At 66.7% G+C, this 20,135-nt stretch overlaps 1 protein-coding gene across 1 annotated transcript; it reads left to right on the forward strand.

Annotated features, from left to right (window-relative positions):
• Nucleotides 1–684: 684 nt before the first annotated feature.
• On the forward strand, nt 685–15,999 carry COL9A2 (collagen type IX alpha 2 chain). The gene is made up of 32 exons (XM_026104666.2): nt 685–896; nt 2,325–2,399; nt 2,794–2,829; nt 2,927–2,989; nt 4,182–4,235; nt 4,432–4,467; nt 4,632–4,655; nt 5,170–5,223; nt 5,424–5,477; nt 5,646–5,693; nt 6,237–6,293; nt 6,422–6,475; nt 6,855–6,908; nt 7,543–7,596; nt 7,750–7,803; nt 7,883–7,936; nt 8,307–8,360; nt 8,537–8,590; nt 8,864–8,917; nt 9,068–9,112; nt 9,198–9,251; nt 9,980–10,033; nt 10,110–10,163; nt 10,949–11,020; nt 11,733–11,768; nt 12,632–12,676; nt 12,953–12,985; nt 13,586–13,732; nt 14,217–14,271; nt 14,354–14,542; nt 14,970–15,047; nt 15,133–15,999. The coding sequence occupies exons 1-32, from the start codon at nt 822–824 to the stop codon at nt 15,336–15,338; spliced, it is 2,076 nt and encodes a 691-aa protein (XP_025960451.2). The 5' UTR covers nt 685–821; the 3' UTR covers nt 15,339–15,999.
• Nucleotides 16,000–20,135: the final 4,136 nt, after the last annotated feature.

Below are 20,135 nucleotides of genomic sequence, written 5' to 3' on the forward strand. Positions count from 1 at the left end.
AAACAGGCCCGATTCCCAACTGCAGGCGTCCCGAGTGCCTCGCTGAAAAATCTGGGAAACGGCTTAAAAATCAAGGCGGGAGCTTTATTTATTTATCAGCAAACATTGGGTGTTTCTCATGTGGATGTGCTCGCTGGCCTCGCTCCTTTGTTGCACAGCTCTGCCCAAAGCGCTCGCCCCAGTGCGGGCTGGACCGACCGGCCGTGCCTCGGCTCTTCGTGCTGGGGAGCCCGCGGCGGGCGCGCAGCCTCGCCGGGGGCCGGGGGAAGAGCTGGGAGCGGCGCTTGGGCTCATGGGGCAGAAACCTGCCCGTGTCACAGCCCCTTGCCGGCCCCAGCGCTGCCCAGGCTGCTCGTGCCAACAGGCGCCAAGTCGGCAGCTGGCATCCCGGCATCCCAGCATCCCAACATCTCAGCATCCCAGTGTCCTGGCATCCCAGCATCCCAGTATGTCAGCATCCTGGCATCCCAGCATCCCCGCATCCTGGTGTCCCAGCATCCTGGCATCCCAGCATCCCGACATCCCAGCATCCCAGTATGTCAGCATCCCAGTATGTTGGCATCCCAGCATCCCAGAATCCTAGCATCCCGGCCAGCACAGCCCAAAATAGCTGTGGGCTCACCACGGGGAGGGCGCGCGGGGCCGGGGGCCAGCCTGCCCGCCCGCGCCTCCGGGCTGCTCCATATTAATGAGCCTGGCCCCTTCCTCCTCCTCCTCCTCCTCCTGCTCCGCAGGCTGCCAGGGGCACGCCGGGGCGGCAGTCGGGGCTCCGCACACCCGAGCGCCGGGCCAGCACCGCCGTGGGCTCGCACCCCCTCGCCATGGCCGGCTCCGCGGGCAGCCTCCCGCTCTGCCTCCTCCTGCTCCAGGCCGCCGGCCTCGGCCTGGCCCAGCTCGTAAGTGCTGCGCTCCGGCCCCGCTGCGCCCCAGCCCCAGCTCCCAGCTGGGTTTTCCACCCGGTTTCCCACTTTTCCCGGGGGGCCGGGCTGCGCGGGGGCCTCTGCCCCGCTGGCGCTCGCTGCCCGGGTGCCGTTCTCCCGCTGGGGTGGGATGGGGGGTCCCCCCGCCCGGTCTGCTCCCCCCCGCCGCAGCGCCCGGCTCCTCTGCACCCGTCCCCCGGGACCGCGGGCTGGGGTCTGGCTCGCCGGGGGGTGCGGGGGGCTCTGCCGCCGCGGGAAGGGCTCGAGCCCGGGGTGCACGGCGCGGGAGAGCCCGGGGGCGTTTGCCGTGGGGCAGCGGGGACCCAGTGGAGGCGGCCTGAGTCGGGGTCCCGGGGGGTCCCCAAACTCACCCAAAGGTGGGAGAAAATGAATCAGAGAGAGAAAACAGCGCATGGAGGAGACGTCTGCCGGTGCGGCGCCGCTGCCGTGCCCCCCGCCGAGGAGAGCCCCTCGCCCCGGCACAAAACGCAGAGTTTTACAACAGACGTGTAACGCTGGGGGCAATCGGCCCCGCGGGAGAGCGGCTGGGCCGTCCCGCCGGCGAAGGCATCCTGCCCCGGCCCAGGGCTGGGGGGGTCCCGCCGCCTCCCGCAGCCGCCCCCAGCGCTGCGGGACCTGCACCGGGCACGGGCCCCGGCCGGGGGGGCTCCGGGGGCTCCCGAAACAAAGACACGTTTGGAAACGGTCTGGGCAGCACAAAGGTGCCATTCAGGGGGGCTTGCAGGGGGGCCGCTGCCTGCCCGGACGGGAGGGCCGCTGTTCGCGGGGGGGGCCAGGGCCGCTCTCAGTTTGCACACAAGCGAGCAGAGCTGCTCATCCCCGTAAACCGGGCTTTAAAATAAATAAGCCCGGGAAAGCAGAGGCGCCCCAGGCCGTCGGACACCGCCAGCCTGTCTGAGCTTCGTTTCCGAGAACGCCAGGGCTTCGATGTCCGGGAGCAGCGGCTCTCTGCAGACGCCCCGCCGGGATAGCAGAGATTTATTTGCAAAGCTCTTCCTGGGGAGCCGTGCAGAAACCTCGAGCCGGGGCCAGGCTGACGCCGGCTGAATGGCGCTTTTGTGCGCGGGGCTGCGGCCGCCCCCGGAGCCGGCCGGGCAGAGCGCCAGGCAGTGCCGGGTGCGCACGGAGGCCGGGGCGCCGGCTCCATCCGTGCCCTCGCCGGGGGACGCTGGGGACAGGACGGGCTGTGGGGCAGGCGATGGGGGAGGCAGGAGCTGCTGCTTGGCGCCTGGGGATGCTCGCGCCAGTCCCAGCTCCCGCGGGTGGGTGAGGGCCGCGCGGGCGGTGCTGCCGCCTCCGAGCACCAGCATCTCCCGCCGCCACCATCCCTGCCTCTCCCCCCCATCCCTGCCTCTCCCCCCCATCCCTGCCTCTTCCCCCCAGCGAGGGCCGCCAGGAGAGCCCGGCCCGCGAGGGCCCCCCGGTCCGCCAGGAGTGCCGGGAGCCGACGGCATCGACGTGAGTGCGGGCCGCGGGGAGGGAGGGACGGAGGGAGGGACGGAGGGAGGGGGCCGCCGGCACAAAGAGGGACATTGTGCGGGGCAGCGGCTTGCGGCCGGGGAGCTGCTGCGGTTTGCAGAGGGCCGGGGGGCTCCTGCGCGTGGGGAGGGCTCCGCCGGCCCTGGGGAGCGCCCCGTGGCCGGCCGGCCCGTGCTATTTATACCCCAAAGCCGCAGCTTTCCTGCAGCCAAGCGAAGCGCGCTGGTCCCAGCCCCATCCTGGCCTCCGAGCTGGGGGATCCCGCAGCTCCCGCTGGCTCCGGGAGGGCGCAGGGGGACCTGGAGCAGGCAACGAGCATCCTGCTCTGCCCGGAGGGTGACCCCCCCCCCCATAACCTCCTCCTCTTCCCCAGGGTGACAAAGGCTCGCCGGGAGCACCGGGGCCCTCGGTGAGTGTGCCTGCCCCCCCCCCCCCCCCGAGCTTGGGGGCTGCCCCCCACCCCGGGGAGAGCTGCCTCGTAATTTGTCCCCGTGCCTCTTTTGAAGGGTGCCAAGGGGGAGCCCGGCGCGCCCGGTCCGGACGGGCCCCCAGGGAAGCCGGGCATTGACGTGAGTACGGCCCCCCGCCTCGCCCCGCGCATGGGTCCCGCCTGGTCCGGGCGCTGCCAACTCCGCCGGTCTCCCGGCCCGGGAGCCGGGGTCGGCTGGGATCCAGCCGCTGCCTCTCGTTGCTCCCGCGGGCGCTGGGGGTTGTTAGCTCTGCCCGGAGCCGAAAGCAGACGGGACCCCAGACCCGAGATGCCTCTTCTCAAGCGGAGCGTGGAGGAGCTCGGCGCAACCCTGCTGCGGCTCCCGAGCCCGGGCTAAAGCCCTTGGATCCTGCCCTGCCGCCCATGAGCAAGTGCCAAAACCCCTCCGCCTGGGAGCTCAAAGCGCCTTTATGTTCCCAGCGAGAGCCGCGGGCAGAGCGCGGCGCCTCCTCGGAGCTCGCCGGCTGCGGTGCCGCCCTGCCTCCCGCCGCCCCGGCTCCCGAAAGAGCACGTCCCCCCCGTCCCACGTGGGGCTAGACGTCCTGCCCCGGGACACCCTGCTACGGGCAGAAACCCCCCCACACACCTAAAAAACCAAGAGCCTTTTCCTTCTCTTTGCAGCCGGTGGGCGAGCAGGGACGCGGTGCGTCCCCAGGGATGCGGTGCAAACCCAGGCGGCAGGGCCCTCTTTGGCATCCCTGGCCGCACCTTCGTAAAAATTTAGGTTTTAGTTATTCTTCAGTAATAAATGAATAGCATAGTAAACGTCATGATCAGCACGCATTATTCACCCAGGCTAATCTGCGCTCTGCTGAGCGGAGCCGGGCTGAGCGAGCGCCTTTGCGCTCCCGGGGCTTTGCAGCGCGCGGGGATTAGACCACGCACAGCACAGCGCGAGCGCTCAGCTGCAGGGATCGACACCGCTTTGCAGCAAGGCAGCCGCTTCCCCAACACTGGCGGGTGCAGCTGGGCTCCCGGAGGGGCCGCGGGCCTGTGCTGGTCCCCGCTGATCCCCCGGGCTGAGCCCCGCCGCGGACATCGCGAGCAGCCTGCGGCGGTTCGTTCCCGGCTGGTTTGCACCGTCGGGCTTTGCTGCAGCATCCCAGGTTTGGTACCCGGCATCTGCGCAATGAAGTCCCCACTTGTATCCCTCTGGGGTGATGGAAACAGCCCCGAGGAAATGCCGGAAAATGCCGGGAAGCAGCGCGGCGTGCAGGGAGGGGGAGGCCGGGTACGTGTGGCCGTAACCTCCAGCATCTCTCCTCTTGCAGGGCCTGACGGGAGCGAAAGGGGAACCGGGGCCCATCGGCGGGCCAGGAGTTAAAGTAAGTGCAGCTGCGGCGCGGTGATGCTGCGGCGTCAGGCTGCGGCAGGCACCGAGGCTCCGTCCCGCGCGGCGGTGACCGCGTGCAGCTGGTGCACGGCGCGGGCTCCCCCGCTTTGCACAGCACCCTGCGCCCTGCAGCGCGCCGATGGCCGGCTGCCGATCCGGCTCCTGACTCTCCCCTTCTGTCCCGACAGGGCCAGCCCGGACTCCCAGGGCCGCCGGGGCTCCCCGTGAGTATCCGCCCGTCCGGTGGGCGCTGGGATGCTGGGAGCCCCGAGCAGGGCTGGGGTCCCCCGCTCTCCCCTCGCCCCAGCCCTGCGCGGGGCGACGGCACCGCTGGGTTTTGGGGAGGGGGGGAGGACGTGGGCTCACTGCATCTTTCTTCTCCTTCCAGGGCCCTTCGCTGCCGGGACCTCCCGTAAGTGCTGTGCTGCGGGGCTGGGGGGCGGCCGGGACACCCGCCGGGGGCCCTGATGGGAGAGGTCCAACCTGGTCCCTGAGCTCTTGTCGCCCCCCGGCAATGCCGGGGCTAAGCCCGAGGCTTGGGGCAGGGTGAGCCGGGTGTCCGTGGTGGCCCCGTGCCCGGGGACCCGCTGGCCTCTCTCCCTGCTGGTTCTCCACCAAAAGCGGGAGGGGGGCAGCGTCCCTGCACGGCTCCCGGGTAGCCCAGCCTCGCCGGTACCTAACGGCGTCGCAAACGTGGCAGCGCAAGGACGAAGCGGGCTCAGGTGCAGCCGGCGAGCCCAAACACCGGCCGGATCCGCGCGTTTGCAGCGGGGACCGGCAGCCCTGTTGGAGGGGGGGTGCTCGGGGGGCCTGGCGGGTGCCGGGGGTCTCGGGGGGCGGCTGCGTTGGGGCTCCCCGGGGCGGATTTCAGCGTGCCGTGCTCGGCTGCACCAGCGGGCTCAGGGCCCGTCCCTCCTCTTCCTCAGGGGCTGCCGGGCCAGGTGGGGCTGCCTGGGGAGATCGGCTCGCTGGGACCCAAGGTGAGGGCTGCTCCCGGCACTGCAGGGCCGGGGGCGAGCAGGACCCCCCCCCTCGCCCCCCAACATGGGCGAGCGCAGCCCCGGCGCGGGGACGGAGGGGGTGGCGGGGCAGCCGTTTCCCACGGTGCCTCCTCTCCGCGCCGGCTCCCACCGTAGCCATCGCTCCCAACACTCCTTCCCCTGGGGCTCTTCTTTCCCAGGGCGATCCCGGACCCGACGGCCCACGGGGTCCCCCCGGCCCTCCCGGGAAACCCGTGAGTATCTCCCTGCCCAAGCAGGGCTTCGCGCGGGGGGAGACCCCGTAACCCAGGCCCCGCGCTCGTCCCCATCCTCGAGCGGCCGGGCGGGCGCTGCGCCCCGGTGCAGGGACACGGCGGGCTGAGCCAGGAGCCGGGAGCCTCAGCGGTGCTCTCTCCTCCCAGGGCCCCCCGGGACACATCCAGGGACTGGAAGGCAGCGCTGATTTCTTGGTAAGAGCGGCCGTCACCGTGCGCTTGCACCGGGCCCCTGCGGCTGGCCGGCGGCCGGCAGGTCGCACCGCGCGTTGCCTGGAAATCCGCTACCCGCAGGAATTCGGCAGCAGCCTGGGGATGCCGGGAGCAAACTGCAGCTCCGGCAGTGCCGGAGCCGGGCAGCGCCGCGGCACGGCCGGGCTTGGCGGGCGGCTCCCTCCCTCGAATTCCCGCACGGCTGGGAACCGAGGCGCGACGGAGCCGTCGCGGGCTGCAAACCGAGGACTGATCCTGCCCCGGCCTCCTCCCGCGCTTGCCGTAGCTCCGAGGGGGCGGCAGCTCCCGCGGTCCTGCCGGGGCCGGGGGCTTGCTGCAGCCCGCTCTGCACCCAGAGCCGGGCCCATTGCCCTTCGCTGGCTCCATCAGCGTCGTTCCCGTCATTCCCGGCGGAGCAGGATTGACCGTGGGAAGCGGCGCTGGCGGGGATGGCGGGGAGCTCCTGCAGTGGAGCCAATTTAACCAGCCAGTTCCCAGTTAAAACGTGCCTGTTTTCCCCACCAGTGTCCGACCAGCTGCCCCCCCGGTCCCAAGGGTCCCCAAGGGCTGCAGGGGCTGAAGGTAAGGCAGCGCAGAGCGGCGGGCAGCCGGCGTGACCCCGCGGGGGCACGGTGCCCGCGGGGGGGGCCGAGGACGCTGCTCCCACCCCGACGCTCCTGGCAGCTCACGCTGGTCCTCTTCTCCCGCAGGGACACCGGGGCCGGCCCGGCACCCTGGGCGAGCCTGGCAGGCAGGGCGGGCAGGTGAGCAGCTCCCTGGGAGCGTCCGGGATGGGCACCCGCGTCTCCGGGGAGCTGGAGATGGAGCCGGGGGCCGGGAGGCTTTGCGGGAGCAGAGGTGGCACGGAGGGAAAGCGGGATGGAGGGAAGGGGCTGAAGCGAGAGGAGCTCCGCAGAGAGGAGGGAGCTCCTGGCTGGGAGGAGGAGGATGGTGGGGTTGATCTTCCCCAGATGGGATCTTCCATGGAGGATGGGGCTTCCCACTGCCATGGTGGGGGGAGACCCGTCCCCAAACGCCCGCGGGTCCCGGGTGAGGGGTGCCGTCCTGAGCAGACCTGGGGGCGGCCGACACCCCTGCGTCACCCGCAGCAGCTCACGGCTCTTCTCTCCGGCTCCCTCCCAGGGCCCCAAGGGCGACGTCGGCGTCTCCGGAGAGCAAGGCGTCCCCGGCCCTCCGGTAACGTATCTATTTCCGTTTGCTGCTGTCACCCCCGGGCGCTCGGGGCTGACCGGCATGGGGGTTGACCAGCCCAGCACCCCCCCGCTCGAGGGACCAACCGCTGGGACCAGCCCGAAGCCTTCGCCCCCTCCATCCTCCTCCTCCCCGCCGGTGCTGGCGGCCTCCCTGGGCAGCGGGAGCACGCGTGATGGCCGGGGCGTCTCGGTGCCCGCCGGCGGAGCAGGCTGCCCCATAGCGCGCTGACCCGGCCAAGCCGCCCGGCGGCTCTGAGCCCCTGGCCCCGCTGAGCCCGCTCTCTGCGGGACGCGAGGATTAAGTTGTTTGAGACCGCTGAGCACTTTGAAGATGAAAAGCAATTAACGGGCTGAGCCCTGCAGTCCAGGAAAGAGCAGAATCCCTTTGAAGCCGGCGGCTTTGCTGGAGGAAGGTGCCGCAGCCTGAGCCCACGGCCGTTATCGAACTGACGGCTGCCGCGGGGCTGGGAGTGGGCGGCAGCGCCGAAATGCCTCGCGCTTGGCAGAAATCACCAATTTCCAGTACCGGCTTCTGTTTTAATTGCTGCTTCCTCCTGGGCTGCCTCTGGGGAAAGCTCCAATTTCCGCTAAGGCTGTTTCTGGTGTGTTCCCCGCAGGGACCGCAGGGCCTGAGGGGTTACCCCGGCATGGCGGGACCCAAGGGCGAGACGGTAAGCGCCCGCAGGGGCGGCACGGCCGTGGCACCCGGCTCCCGCGTGCTGCCGTCCGGACGGCTCTGCCCTTCCTGCGGGCTCGCAGCCGGCCGGGAGCAGGGCTGGGGGGTATATAGGAGGAACCAACCCCTCCCACGCTCCTTTTTGCAGGGTCCTGCTGGCTACAAAGGGATGGTCGGGACCGTCGGAGCCGCCGGGCGGCCGGTGAGTGCGGTCCCTCGCTGCCGGGGGGCAGGCGGTGGCCCCGCGCTGGCCGCTCAGCCCCCGTCTTTCTCGTCCCCAGGGCAGGGAAGGCCCCAGGGGACCGCCCGGGGAGCCCGGCGAGAAGGGAGAGCTGGTAGGTACCGCGCTTCGCCCCTGAGCATCCCCTGCCGCCCGCCCCTCCGCTCCGCCTGGCTCCGGGCTCTTCCCTCGGCCCGGACAGGAACGCCACCGGCTTTCGTCCCGTGCAAACAGGATGAGAGACCCCCATCTCTAATCTAAAACCAGGGATTTCAGCTGGCTCCAAGTTTCCCGGCTCACTGCTCGGAGCGAGGGCGCGAGCAGGGGGTGCTGGGGAGCGGGTCCCCCCGGACACCCCGCCTGGGCTGGTGCCCCCGGTCCCGCCGGGGCTGGAGCATCCCCTCGAGCCCGAGGGCAGGGACACGACCGTCCCGGCCTCTGCGCCAAATAGCTGGTGAAACAGCGCTTGCTCTCTCCCGGCGCAGGGCGGCCGCGGCATCAGGGGTCCCCAAGGAGACATCGGCCCCAAGGGGGAGAACGTGAGTACAGCCGCCCCCCAGCCGGGCCCGCCGGGCGCTGAGCCCCGCGCAAGGAGCAGGGCTCCCTGCCAGGACGGAGGTCCCCGGGCAGAGCAGCCTCCCGCCCTGGCGTGGCGGCCGCGTGCCCGCGTCCCTCTTGGAGGTGCCGCCCAGCCCGACTCTCCCTCCTCTCGCAGGGCCTGCCGGGCATCGACGGCAAGGACGGCACGCCGGGAATCCCGGGCGTGAAGGTGAGGGGCTGCCCGGGCTCTGCGGGCGGCGGCGACGGGGAACCAGCGCGTGCTGCTCCTCGTTCGGGTGCTTGCTGGAAACGGAGGGGACGGCCAGGGCCACCCACTCCCGGCCCCTGATGCGGTGTCTGCCCGGCTGGCGGAGCCTGGCTGTCCCCGGTGGGGGGGAAAGGGAGGAAGGTCTCCCTCGGCCAGGAGCGCCTCGTCCCATTCCCGGAGTCCTTCCCGTGCCCTTCACTGCTGTGCAGCGACGCCTCCTCCTTCCCCTTGCAGGGCAGCGCGGGACAGGCCGGCCGCCCAGGGCCACCGGGTCACCGGGGACAAGCTGTGAGTATTGCACGGAGGACCCCCCCCCCGGGTGGTACCCCACTGCTCTCGGGGGTCCCCGAGACGTGCCCGGCACCCGGCAGAGGTGCTGCCCGCCGGCGCGGGGCGGCAGCAGGGCTCAGCGCCGGGATGCCCGTTTTGTTTCCGCAGGGCTTGCCGGGCCAGCCGGGAAGCAAAGGTGGCCCCGGAGACAAGGTGGGAACCCCCCCCGGCACGGCGTGGCCGCCGGCTCCCTCGCGGCCCCCCCGCGCTCCCGGTCACGCCTGTCTCCCCTCCGCAGGGCGAGCCCGGGCCTCGAGGCCAGCAAGGCGTCACCGGTGCCCCCGGGCAAGTCGTAAGTACAGAGATGCCATCTGGTTCCTAAGGGGAGTCTGGCGCCGCTCCCAGCCGCCCGGGCAAACCTCCTTCCAGCCAGCCCCGCGCTGGTTTTCTCTGTCTTCCTCTTTTTTCCCTTTTTGCTGTCAAATAGAGACCAGAATTGGACCCTTCCCCCCCCAGCCCTCCTCCTCCTCCCCTCCGTCCCCCGCTATTTGCGGCAGGGGATGCGCTCGGAGGAGCGGCACCGGCAGCAGACGCAAACCTTGTGAGCATGACTCAGGGCCTGCAATAAACCCTCGGGAAGGAGCAGGTTGCCGGCGGACATCTGTTTTTAGCAGGCGTGAGCTTTCTCGGAGACTGCTGAATCCCCGCGGCAGCTCCCGTGCAGCCCCTGGCAGGGCCCGTTTCCCCAGCGCCTCCCGGACCCTCTCTGTCCGTGTCCCGTCCCTTTGCACCCAGAAGTGGCCGGGACCTGAGTCTGCCGATGCCCCCATCGCCGTGGGGTGCTGCTCAGACTGTGGCATCCTCCGTCACTCTGGGGCCACGCTGTGCCCGTGGCAGCGGGGGGCAAGGACAGGCCTGGGGAGGCCATGGGCACCCGTCCCGCTCCTGTCTCCCCGGGGAAGTGCGATGGGCAAATGCTCCTGCGCCAGTGCAAAACGAGGCAGTGCTACCAGCCCCCGAGCCACCCCGGTGCTGCCCCTCGCGGGAATAATGCCCAATTCTGGATTTTTTCGCTCTTAGGGTGAGCCAGGACCTCGGGGTGAGCAGGGACCGCAGGGTGTCCCCGGGCTGAAGGTGAGTCGGGGAAGCAGCGGGACGCGGGGCTGCGTGGCGACCGGCCCCTGACCGAGCCTTCCCTTGGTCTCTGCAGGGAGATCGGGGCGAGCGAGGCCTCGTGGGCCCCCCCGGGGACCAGGGCAGAGTGGTGAGTACGCGCTGGGCCCCTCCCGGGGTTCAGGGCCCCGAACCCGCCGTGGGAATCGGCTTTTCCCGCGCCCGGAGCCGCAGGGGCGCCCGCCGGGAGAGCCCGTGCTGCTGCCGCGCAGCCCAGAGGTTTTCAGGCTCGGACCGCTGCACATCTCCGCTTTGATCACCGCCGGGTTTAATCGCTAGCCCCGTCCCACTGCGCGTGGCCAGACAGGGCGAGGGATTAGCCGGCAGGGCAAAGAGCGCAGGGATTAGCGGTCCCCAGGGGCCAGCGGTGCTTTCAGCCCAGCCTGGAGTGGAATTTCCTCCCAGGGCACCCAGCAGGGAGACCGCTCCGCTCCGCTCCTCCCGGAGGCTTTCCCAGCCCGGAAAACAGCCCCAAAGTGCCCTGGGGACGATGCGTAGAGGGGGCAGGAGGTGCCCGGCTGCCCCAGACCGCGGGGCTGTGCTGGGCTCCCGGGAGCGCGCTGCCTCCCTCCCCCGGGCCGGACATCTCCCCGGGCCTCCCGCGGCCGAGGCTGCCCGGTCTCCCGGTCGGGAAGGCCTGGGGACGCGTCTGCGGGGCCGCGCGGGGCCGCGCCCCACCGCTGCTGCTGGCAGCCCGGCGGCAGCTGGCAGAGCCTGGTTATCCGCCCCGGGTGATCCTCCGCACGGCTGCACCGAACCGGAGTCACCGCAGAAGTCTGCCTGTGTCCTGCTCTTTTACAAGAGGATTTCCCCAGCTGGAGACCGCTTCTCATTCACCCTAACTCTCTCTTTTCCACGTGTTACCTTCATTTCCAGGGTGCCAAAGGGGAACAGGGCCCTCCGGGAATCCCAGGACCCCAAGGCTTGCCGGGAGTCAAAGGAGACAAGGTGACCACCCTGCGGCTCCCGGCGCCGGGGCGGTCACAGTAAGGGGGTAGCGAGGGAAAAGCAGGAGGGAGAAGCGCTCCGAAGTCCTCTAAAGGTCCCTGCAGGAGAAGTGAATCTCTGCAGAAACCTCTGCTGTCGGAGAGACGGGTGGTAAACGCAGCGCGAGCTCTACGAGCAGCCGCGGAGCCGCGGGGCCGACGGGCAGGCGGTGGGCGCGCTCGCCACGGGCGCGAGGGCGGCGGGCGGATGAGCAGATGCGGGAGATGGGGATGGAGCGGTGGGCATGGTGGAGGGGAGGAGACGAGCGAGGAAGACAAGACGCAGGGACTCGGGAGTGAGTCACTTGCAGCATTTCTAACACAGCGGATCTATTTTAGATCTTGCTGCAGGAGCCTCTTTTTGCCCAGAGCTGGTGCCACAGGAAACACGTTCCTCGGACCGGGGCAAGCTGGGATCTAGCTTTAGTGCAGAGGGTTGAGACATCAGGAGAGCAGCTGGGCAGGCGGGAGGCATCTGAGCCTGGTGGGAAGCCCAGGGTGGAGCTTTTAGCAGACAAGACTTTGGTGCCCAAGGTGCCGGTCCGATCCACCTTGCTGCACCACGAGCCGCGTGTGAATCCCTGCCTGCAGCCCACACACCCGGCCCCGCACGTTTCCTCCCTCCCTCGCCTGCTCCCAGGTCTCACCGCAGTCTCTCCTCTCCTCTCCTCTAGGGCTCCCCAGGGAAAACCGGCCCCAAAGGTGGTGGTGTGAGTATACGTCGCTCCTGCCGCGGCGCTGGGCCATGCGGGTGGCCGGGGAGGGAAGGTGCAATTAGCAGGGCTGGCACCCGCCTCTGCTGACGGCCTTTATGCAGGGTGACTCGGGGTGCTCCCAGCTGCGGGGTGTTAGCTACCAGCTGCGAGTCCCTAGCCACCGCTTCACGGCATGGGCAGCTTTGCAATAAAACTTTGATTTATTCCATAGGCGTTTTCCCCCTTCCATAGGAAAGCTGGAATTATCTGTTTTTCCTTCCCCAAAAGCAAAACGTTTTCTAAACTGGGCAATTTCCCAGGGTCTTTCATGCAGCTCCTCTAGTGGCAGCAGTCTGCATTCAGCCTTACTGATCCCCTCCCAGAGCTGACTGCGTTCCCAGGACTAACTGGCTCGAGCCGAGTCTCGCGTGAGCCCTGCACGGGCTCGGAGCATGCAGAGGGTGACACGAGCAGTGGTGCTCGTTAGTGGGCTGGACCACCAGGTTGGAGGATGATGCCCGAGACTGCAAAAGCTCTAGATCTGGTATCCCGTAACGCACGGGCTGGAGGTCAGTGCTGCGGGCAGAGGTGGGCACTCGCCCTCCTGCCTGCACTTGCTCCCCAGCATAAGCTCTTGCCCAGGCAGCCTGATGCACCGCTGAAACAGAGGTGCTGAACATCTTCCTCCCGCTGCAGGGAGCTGGTGGAAGGACCAGGCTTTTGTGTCGCAGCCCCTTGGGCATCGCCCACGGCTGTGTCTGCAAGTAACCGCACAGACAAAGAGCAGGTCTAAACCAGCAGGCCAGGAAGAGCGACTAAAATCGCTCCAGAGAGGGTGGGTGGTGGTGACGTTTCATAGCTCTGTGTCTTTCCTGCAGGGAGACCCAGGCGTCCACGGCCTCTCGGGGGTGAAGGGGGAGAAGGTAGGTACCGCAGGACAGGCCGGGTGGAGGTTTCTTGGGCTGAGGGTGAGGGATGGTGGCAGACGTGGTTCCCAGCACCCCCCACCCTGTGCGGCACACGCGGCCAGTTCGTGAGCGCGGGGGCACCTGCATTTCCCCCGCTGGCACCCACCGCTCTGCCCCTGCCTCCTTGCCCTGCCGCGCTGGCGGCTGCGTCGTGTCCCAGCTCAGGGCCTCAGCAGCGTTGGCAGATTTGTGCTGTTTCCCAATCCCGTTTCTTATATCTTCTGTCCCCAGGGTGAATCAGGCGAGCCAGGGCCCAAGGGACAGGTGAGTGACGGTGGCTTTAGGAGATGGTGGTTCCCCACACCTTCCCCCTGGGTGTTTCTCCAGGACTCCCCAGAACCTGGGGACCACGAGGGCCGGGACGAGGCTTACCCCAAACTGGAGGCACTCTTCCTGCCCCGTGACCGGTTCCCGTGAGCAGGACCACACGGAGGAACCCCGCCGTGGGCCGGTCCTGGCTGGCTTCCCCACGCCAGGGTTTCCGTTCCTGGCTGGTCCCGCCTGGGGCATCCTGCAAGCTGCAAGCGCGGGGGGAGCTGGTGCCTTGTCCCTGCGGGAGGTGCGCTGGGTCGTGTGGCAAAAACCATCGCTGCTTTGCTGGGAGGCCTCGAGTTGGGATCCGGTGGTGCTCTGCTGAGCCGCGAGCCGGCCCACGTCCGCGTGCACGTTGCATGCTGGCGGTCGGTGACAGCGTTTTCACCGGCGATGGGCTTCAAGTGGCCCCAGGGTCTGACCCCGTTTTGGGTTCAGACCCCTGCTGCGAGCTGCGGCCCTGGAAATCCTCACGGTCTCGAGCCGCGACCCTGCAAGCGGGCCGGGCCGGAGCTCGCCCGTGGCTGACGCCGCTCTCCCTCCCCGCCGCAGCAAGGCATCCGGGGCGAGCTCGGCTTCCCTGGCCCCGCCGGCGATGCGGGCGCGCCGGGCGCGAGAGGCTACCCGGGACCGCCCGGCCCGCGAGGACTCGTCGGGGAGCGCGGCGTGCCGGGGATGCCCGGCCAGCGGGGCACAGCCGTGAGTGACCCCCACCCTGACCCCCATCCCAAAACCTCCCGATGTCCCATTCCCCCCCCCCCAGCCCATTCCTGCCTCCTCCGCCCACGGAAACGGCAGTCAGCGGGGTGTCTTGCTTACCTCATTCAGCTCTGCGGATTATTTTCCCCTGAGCTTTCCTTACCCACCACTTCCCCGGGAAAGGGCTGCTGTTCGGCTCGGCTTCAGCTAGCCGAGGCCTCGCAGCCACCCAGCCTTCAGCGCCAGCGCATCTCTCTGCAGCCTGCCTGGCGGGGGGGGATTTTTCCCTATAAGCCTCATTTTAGAGTTGCAAAATGCAGCTGTGGGGAGTTAAGTGGGCTGAGGGCGGTGAGCAGGCTGCAGCGGGGCCGGGGGCGGCAGGGCATGCCCGGAGCCACGGACCCACCGGCACACGGGATGGTCCCGGCCGGGGTCCCGGGGCGGGGAGCACCTTTACCGCCCGTCCCCCCATCCCCGCTCGCAGGGCCGCGACGCCGGCGACCAGCACATCGTCGACGTGGTGCTGAAGATGCTGCAAGGTGAGCGGCGGGGCGCGCGGGGCGGCTCGGCGGGCAGGTCCCCCCCCGGGCACCCCGACCACGGCGTGCCCTTGCCTTACAGAGCAGCTGGCGGAGGTGGCGGTGAGCGCTAAGCGGGCGGCGCTGGGCGGCGCGGGGGCCACGGGGCCACCCGGCCCCCCCGGCCCCCCCGGACCACCCGGCGAGCAGGGGCCGCACGGACCCATGGGGCCCCGCGGCATCCCCGGCATCCTGGGAGCCGCCGGGCAGATCGGCAACACGGGACCTAAAGGTAGGTGGGGGCTGCCGGGGACGGGCACGGCGAGGGGTAGGGAGGCACCGTAAAAATCAGCGTTGCCCAAACCTGGCTGATTCATCAGCTCGTTGAGGTCTTTTGATTTGGGGCGGTTTTAGTAAAACGGAAAAGTCGTGCTTGCTTTCGAGATGCATTTTCCCATCCCCATCCCCTCCCGATGGCCCACCTAGCCTCAAACAAGACCTCCTGGGGTTTTTGCCTATCCAAAACCAAGCTTTTCCCTGCAGCAGCCCCAGCCAGGGCCGCAGCAGCAGCTCCCGGTGTCGCTTGCCGACCACGGCGCGGAAAAACCCGCTCAGGGGCTGCAGCTCCCTCGTCCGTCCCGGGGCCCCGCAGGCCTCGCGGGATGTTTTGTGCTCCGTGCCGATGTAACACGTCCTTCCCCCCATTCCTTATCCCGCAGGGAAGCGAGGGGAGAAGGGCGAGCGCGGAGAAGCCGGCCGGGGCCACCCGGGAATGCCGGGCCCGCCGGGGATCCCAGGTAAGCGCCATCCCGCCGCCCCGGCAGCCCCCGGAGCGGAGCTGGCAGTGGCTGCCCACGCCCGACGGCCGCGCTCTCATTGCAGGTCTCCCCGGCATCCCCGGGCACGCGCTGGACGGCAAGGCCGGCGAGCGGGGTCTGCCCGGTGTCCCCGGGGAGGCCGGCCGCCCGGGCCTGCCCGGTCCCGCCGGGCTCCCCGGCTTCTGCGAGCCGGCCGCCTGCCTGGGAGCCTCGGCGTACGCTGCCGCGCGCCTCGCCGAGCCGGGCGCCGTCAAGGGACCCCCGTACTGAGCAGGCGCCGGACCGGGAACTGCTGCGGACCGAGCTGGAAACCCCCCTCCGGAGGCTGCTGCCTCGCGGCTGGGGCCGAAAAGACCAGAAAACTGCAAATACCGGGAGCGACCTGGCCGGGACCCCCCTCCCCACCAGCCCGGTGGCACCCGCTCACCTCTGGTCGCAAGACGGGACTTGGCCATCCGGGAACCCCAAAGGAGGGGAAAATGCAGCAGCGGGAATTTAATTTGATATAGATAGAAATCCCCTCCAACAGCTTGGTTCACGGTGAGGAATACAAAGACATGTCCCCCGTCACTGTCCTCCTCGGTGGGGCGCGTTGGTCACCCCCTCTGCCCGTCCTCCGCTCCCGGTCGCCCCTTCTGAAAGAAATAAATTGTCTTTTATACAAATCCTCTCACTCTGCTATGTCCTGCTTGGTGCCGGAGGGGAGGGTTTATGGCCGATTTTCCTTTTTTGTCCTATTTTTTAAAGGGAAAAGAAGAAATTGTGGTTTGATTATTTAAGATACTTGCAAGGTCCAGCCTTGTTCACTGCTGGGCACTTCCAGAGCTGTAAATCTTTGTAAAATAGGATTATTTTATAACTATGAATAGAAGAACACCAACTTTTTAAAAAATGGACAATAAAAACGAGATGGATTGGTAATGAACTGAAACACTGTGTTGATTTCTTTGCACCGGAGCTCGGTGGTGGAGCCCACCCCATCGCTGGGGGCCAGGTCAGACCCCCGTGGCATCAGCGGGTGGGGGAGAAAGTGGGTCAGAAACATCGGGTGCGAGCAAATAACACTGAGACCCCCGTGTCCCCTTGCAATCAAGTGGGCCAGAAAACTATTAGCAGCATTGAAAAGGGTATTGATCTCTTAATAGTTAAAAAGGAGGCCTGCAGCTATAACCAGGTTCCGCAGGTGTCTTTCTCATTATTTCCATCGACAGTAGAAAGGATTAAAGCTGTGCAGCGGGAGCAACGGGGCTTCGCTTTGTAAGATAAATAAAAATCAATTTTTGTTTATTAGCAAAGCGTGTTCGGCTTGGCAGGGCAACAAATCCCGAGAAACGATGGCCGGAGCGCCAAAAAGGACGGCCAGCCCCCTTCCGAGGAGCCCCTTGCCCCTGCGCCGCGCCGCAGAGCATCGCTCTCACCCGCAGAGCACCGGTCCCCCAAACTCTTCAGGAGCATCCTCCCCTCATCTTCCATCTAAAATCACTGTCCAGCTTCTGAGCCCTTTGCAAACCACTGCCTTGTCCCTTATTTGTAATCAGCAAACTTTAACAGGACACTTTTCATAAAAAAAAGTGGAAGTGAAATGCAAATGTTTTATTTGCAAGCTGGAACTTAATCAGGAAATTAAGGCAGCTGCATATTAATCAGGGGCCAGGCGCAGGCTGCTCCAGTGCGTGGCAAGCGCGCTCAGCCTGTCTCTTCATTAGAGCCCTCATGGCTATTCATGAGCTGAACACCACATTGGATGCCGTTAGAGAGACTGAAATCTGAATATCGGTGGAAATGAAACAGTTGGAGAGCGTCCGGTCTCTGCCCCACACATAATAAATCATTATTATGAGAAGGTGAAGAAATAGCCTTGTTGAATACTTGTCTCAGTTTCTGGACAAATCAAGAGATTTATCCTCATTTTTTTCAACGTGGAACTTAACAGTAACAGATCGGGGGGCTAAACTGTTGCTAATATTAACCCTCGTGCCGGAGGAGCGCTCCACGTTGCCGGCCGAGCCGGGTGCTGTCAGCGGTCCCGGGCCGGGGAAGCGCAGCCCGGCAGCAGGATGCGGCCCTCGCTGCGGGCGTCCTGCACCCCCGGGCACCCCCGGGCACCCCCGGGCCAGCACCTCGGGCTCCGCCGCAGCTTCTCCCTTCCTCCGCGAGAGGGAGCCGGCTGCCCGCCGAACGGCCCCGCCGCCCCGCCCGGTGCCCGGTGCCCGGTGCCCGGTGCCCGGTGCCCGCGGCCGCCGCTGCGCTCGGGGCCGAGCCCCCTGCACCCCCCCCTCCTCCGGCCGCAGCGGGGCCCGGGGCAGCGCAGCAGCGGGGGCTCTGACCCCTCTGCTCTGACCTGGCAAAGCTCAGTAACGGCCCTACGAGAGGGAACAGCTAGTACCTTGCAACGTGGGATTTTTTCCTCGTTTGGCTCAGAAGCAGCCGGAGTTTTAAACTGGAGAAGCAGAGGGTGGGAGGGAGCTGGTTCAGCCCCTAGCAGAGGGGGGTCCCGGCCCGAGGCAGGACCCGCGAGCAGCACCCGGGGGATCCGCACTCCCTGCAGCCACGCGCTGCCCCCGGGACGGGACGGCGCAGGTCTGAGCACGCAGAGACCCCGGGGCCTGCCGTCGCCCGCCGCTCCTGCCGACACCGCTGCTCAGCTGCTGCTCTCTGCCGAGCCACATGCAGCCTCCCAAAAGGTGCTAACTGTGGCTGCTGAGCCCTCCGTGAGCAAGGGGCAGCTTTGACCTTCAGCTGGTAATCTTGCTCCCCGGCCGCGGCCGGCAAAACGCTACGGGGCAGCCACAATCTAAGCTGGGTTTTGTGCAGCCTTACGAGCCCGAGGCTGGCGAGGCCAGTGTCTGGGAAGATTAAGAAGATTAGATTTTAATTAAAGTGCCAAGGAAGCAGCTGTTTGGATCTCTCACTCTTTTTCCCCCCACCTGCTTGTGCCCAAATTGCACATCCCGGATTCACCGCATGTCCCTTACACGCAGGGTTGGGCCCTTTGCCCTAAGCGCCTCCGGAGCGGAGATCCCTTTCCTGCCCCGAGCTCCTTCTGGAGCGCAGCGCACGGCAAGAGCCGCAGGTTTCATTCTCTTCCTCTCCCCTTTGAAAGCTGCGAGAAAGAAAATGGAAGTCCGATTTTTGTAGCCTGGAGTAATTAGGGAGCCTCTGATTACTGCCATTCAAGGCTGAGGGGGACGCGGTGGCTGGCTGGAGCTTGCGTTTGGACAAGCACCGCTTGTTCCGCTCGGGGCCACGTGCGCCATTGTCCCGGCGCATGTGCTATTGCTGCCGCCAAGGCGCGTGCTGGCGGGAGGCAGGGAAGCCGCCCCCCCGCTCCCCCCCCCCCGCCGTGGGTCACCGCGCGCAGGAGCAAGTCGCCTTCCGCACGGGGCCCGAAGATGAGAAATCTGTTGCGGTTCGGGGCACCAAACATCTGGCACATCTGGCAGAGCCAACAGCTGCTCTTGGGTGGGAGCCACCACCTTATGAACCACCCTGCCGCCATGGGCCTTGCGTCTCCTGGGTGTCCCTACAGCGTTTTCCCCCTTGGATGGTTATCCGCATTCCTCCCGAATGCAGCCGGGGCTGCAGCTCCAGCCAGGACCAGCTCCAGCGCTGCCGCGACCCGGGTGCCAGTTGTGGCCCTGGAGGACCTGGTGGCACCGGGGCCACCGCAGACACCCCTGGGAAGGGCATCGCCGCGGCACGAATAACGTGGGGGGGCTGCGATAAAGCTTCCCTGTGCAAGCTAACGCACTGATTACACCAAATGGCGTCCCTTAGCCTCAAGGAGGTAGAAATGAGCTAATCACCGTTTGTTCTCTCTTGATAGATGATTAACCACAAATTAGAATATTAAACAGAGGACTCTGGGTACGCAAATTAACAGCTGAGAACCAAGCTAATTATTGGAGGAGCCATAAAACTGCTTATTTTTACTCTTTGATTATTGTTTGATTGGTTTTTTTCTTTTTAAAGGGGGGATTTATCTTTTTAAACAGCCTCTTTGCTGTTAGCAGCCAGAAGCGCTGCACAGTGGTGCCAGCTGGGATGCGCGGGGTGAACAAGCCTCGCGCCTTGCTGCTCAGCGGATCCACGGCGCTTTGGGGGTGCCCGGCGCTGGGGGAGCCTCCGGGGAGCAGGCGGACGCGCCGGGGACCGTGCAGGGGCCGGAGCTGCAAGAAGCAGCATGAGTCAAGGGACACTGGTGCAAACAGCTCCAGCTCTCGCTCAGGCGCAGGTTTGCTCCATCTATCACAGACGATGCTGGTCACGAGCCACCCCACATGTCCCCTCCCCGCGTCCCCCAGGCCCCACGCGACACCTCCCGCTCCAGGAGGGCAGCGCGTGATGTGGGGCAGGCCGGCGCCTCGGAGAATTAGCTTTGTTAATAGCCCAATCATTTAAATGTACATGATGAACCTGGCCGGTGTAATAAGGCTGAGAAATCGTATTAGAGACCAAATTAGAGGTTTGTGGGTGAGCATGTGCGGGAGTGGGCCTGAGTGCACGACACGGGCTTGCAGTGGGAGCAAAAATGGGGCAAGAGCCTGTGTTTCTGGTGCCCAAATACACGGGCAGGGCGTGCGCTTTGCGGCGTGCACGCACCACCTTCTAAGGGGTCCTAACGCGCGATAAAGGGGGAAGCAACGTGCCGACAAAAGGCTGATTTAATTACCAGAATTGTTCTGATTACAGCCTGCAAACACTGTTATCTTGTAATTATTGCCAAGAACATGCCATTAGTACATGATTAAACACAACGTCTTGTGGGCTGCTAGCTGATTGTCTGATGCCTTATGAACTTAATTACTTCATGCTGATAGAAAGCAACTGGGAAGATGGAGAACAGCAACTGCTCCAGCAACCAGTCCTGGGGCACCCGCTGGGAACCCCCCGAGGAAAGATGTTCCCTAGATCCACTCCCAACGCCGTTTGCTTGGGCCACATCTAGGGACACACCGCTGTCCCCAGCCCAACGGCACCTGCATGCCTCAGGCAAGACAGGAGCAGGGTCAGGGTCAGCACCTCGGTCCTTTCCTTGCTCCATTCGATGCTGCCCGCCCTGTTTTC

This window comes from Dromaius novaehollandiae, chromosome 23 (assembly GCF_036370855.1).
Source record: "Dromaius novaehollandiae isolate bDroNov1 chromosome 23, bDroNov1.hap1, whole genome shotgun sequence".
NCBI classification, from domain to species: Eukaryota; Metazoa; Chordata; class Aves; order Casuariiformes; family Dromaiidae; genus Dromaius; species Dromaius novaehollandiae.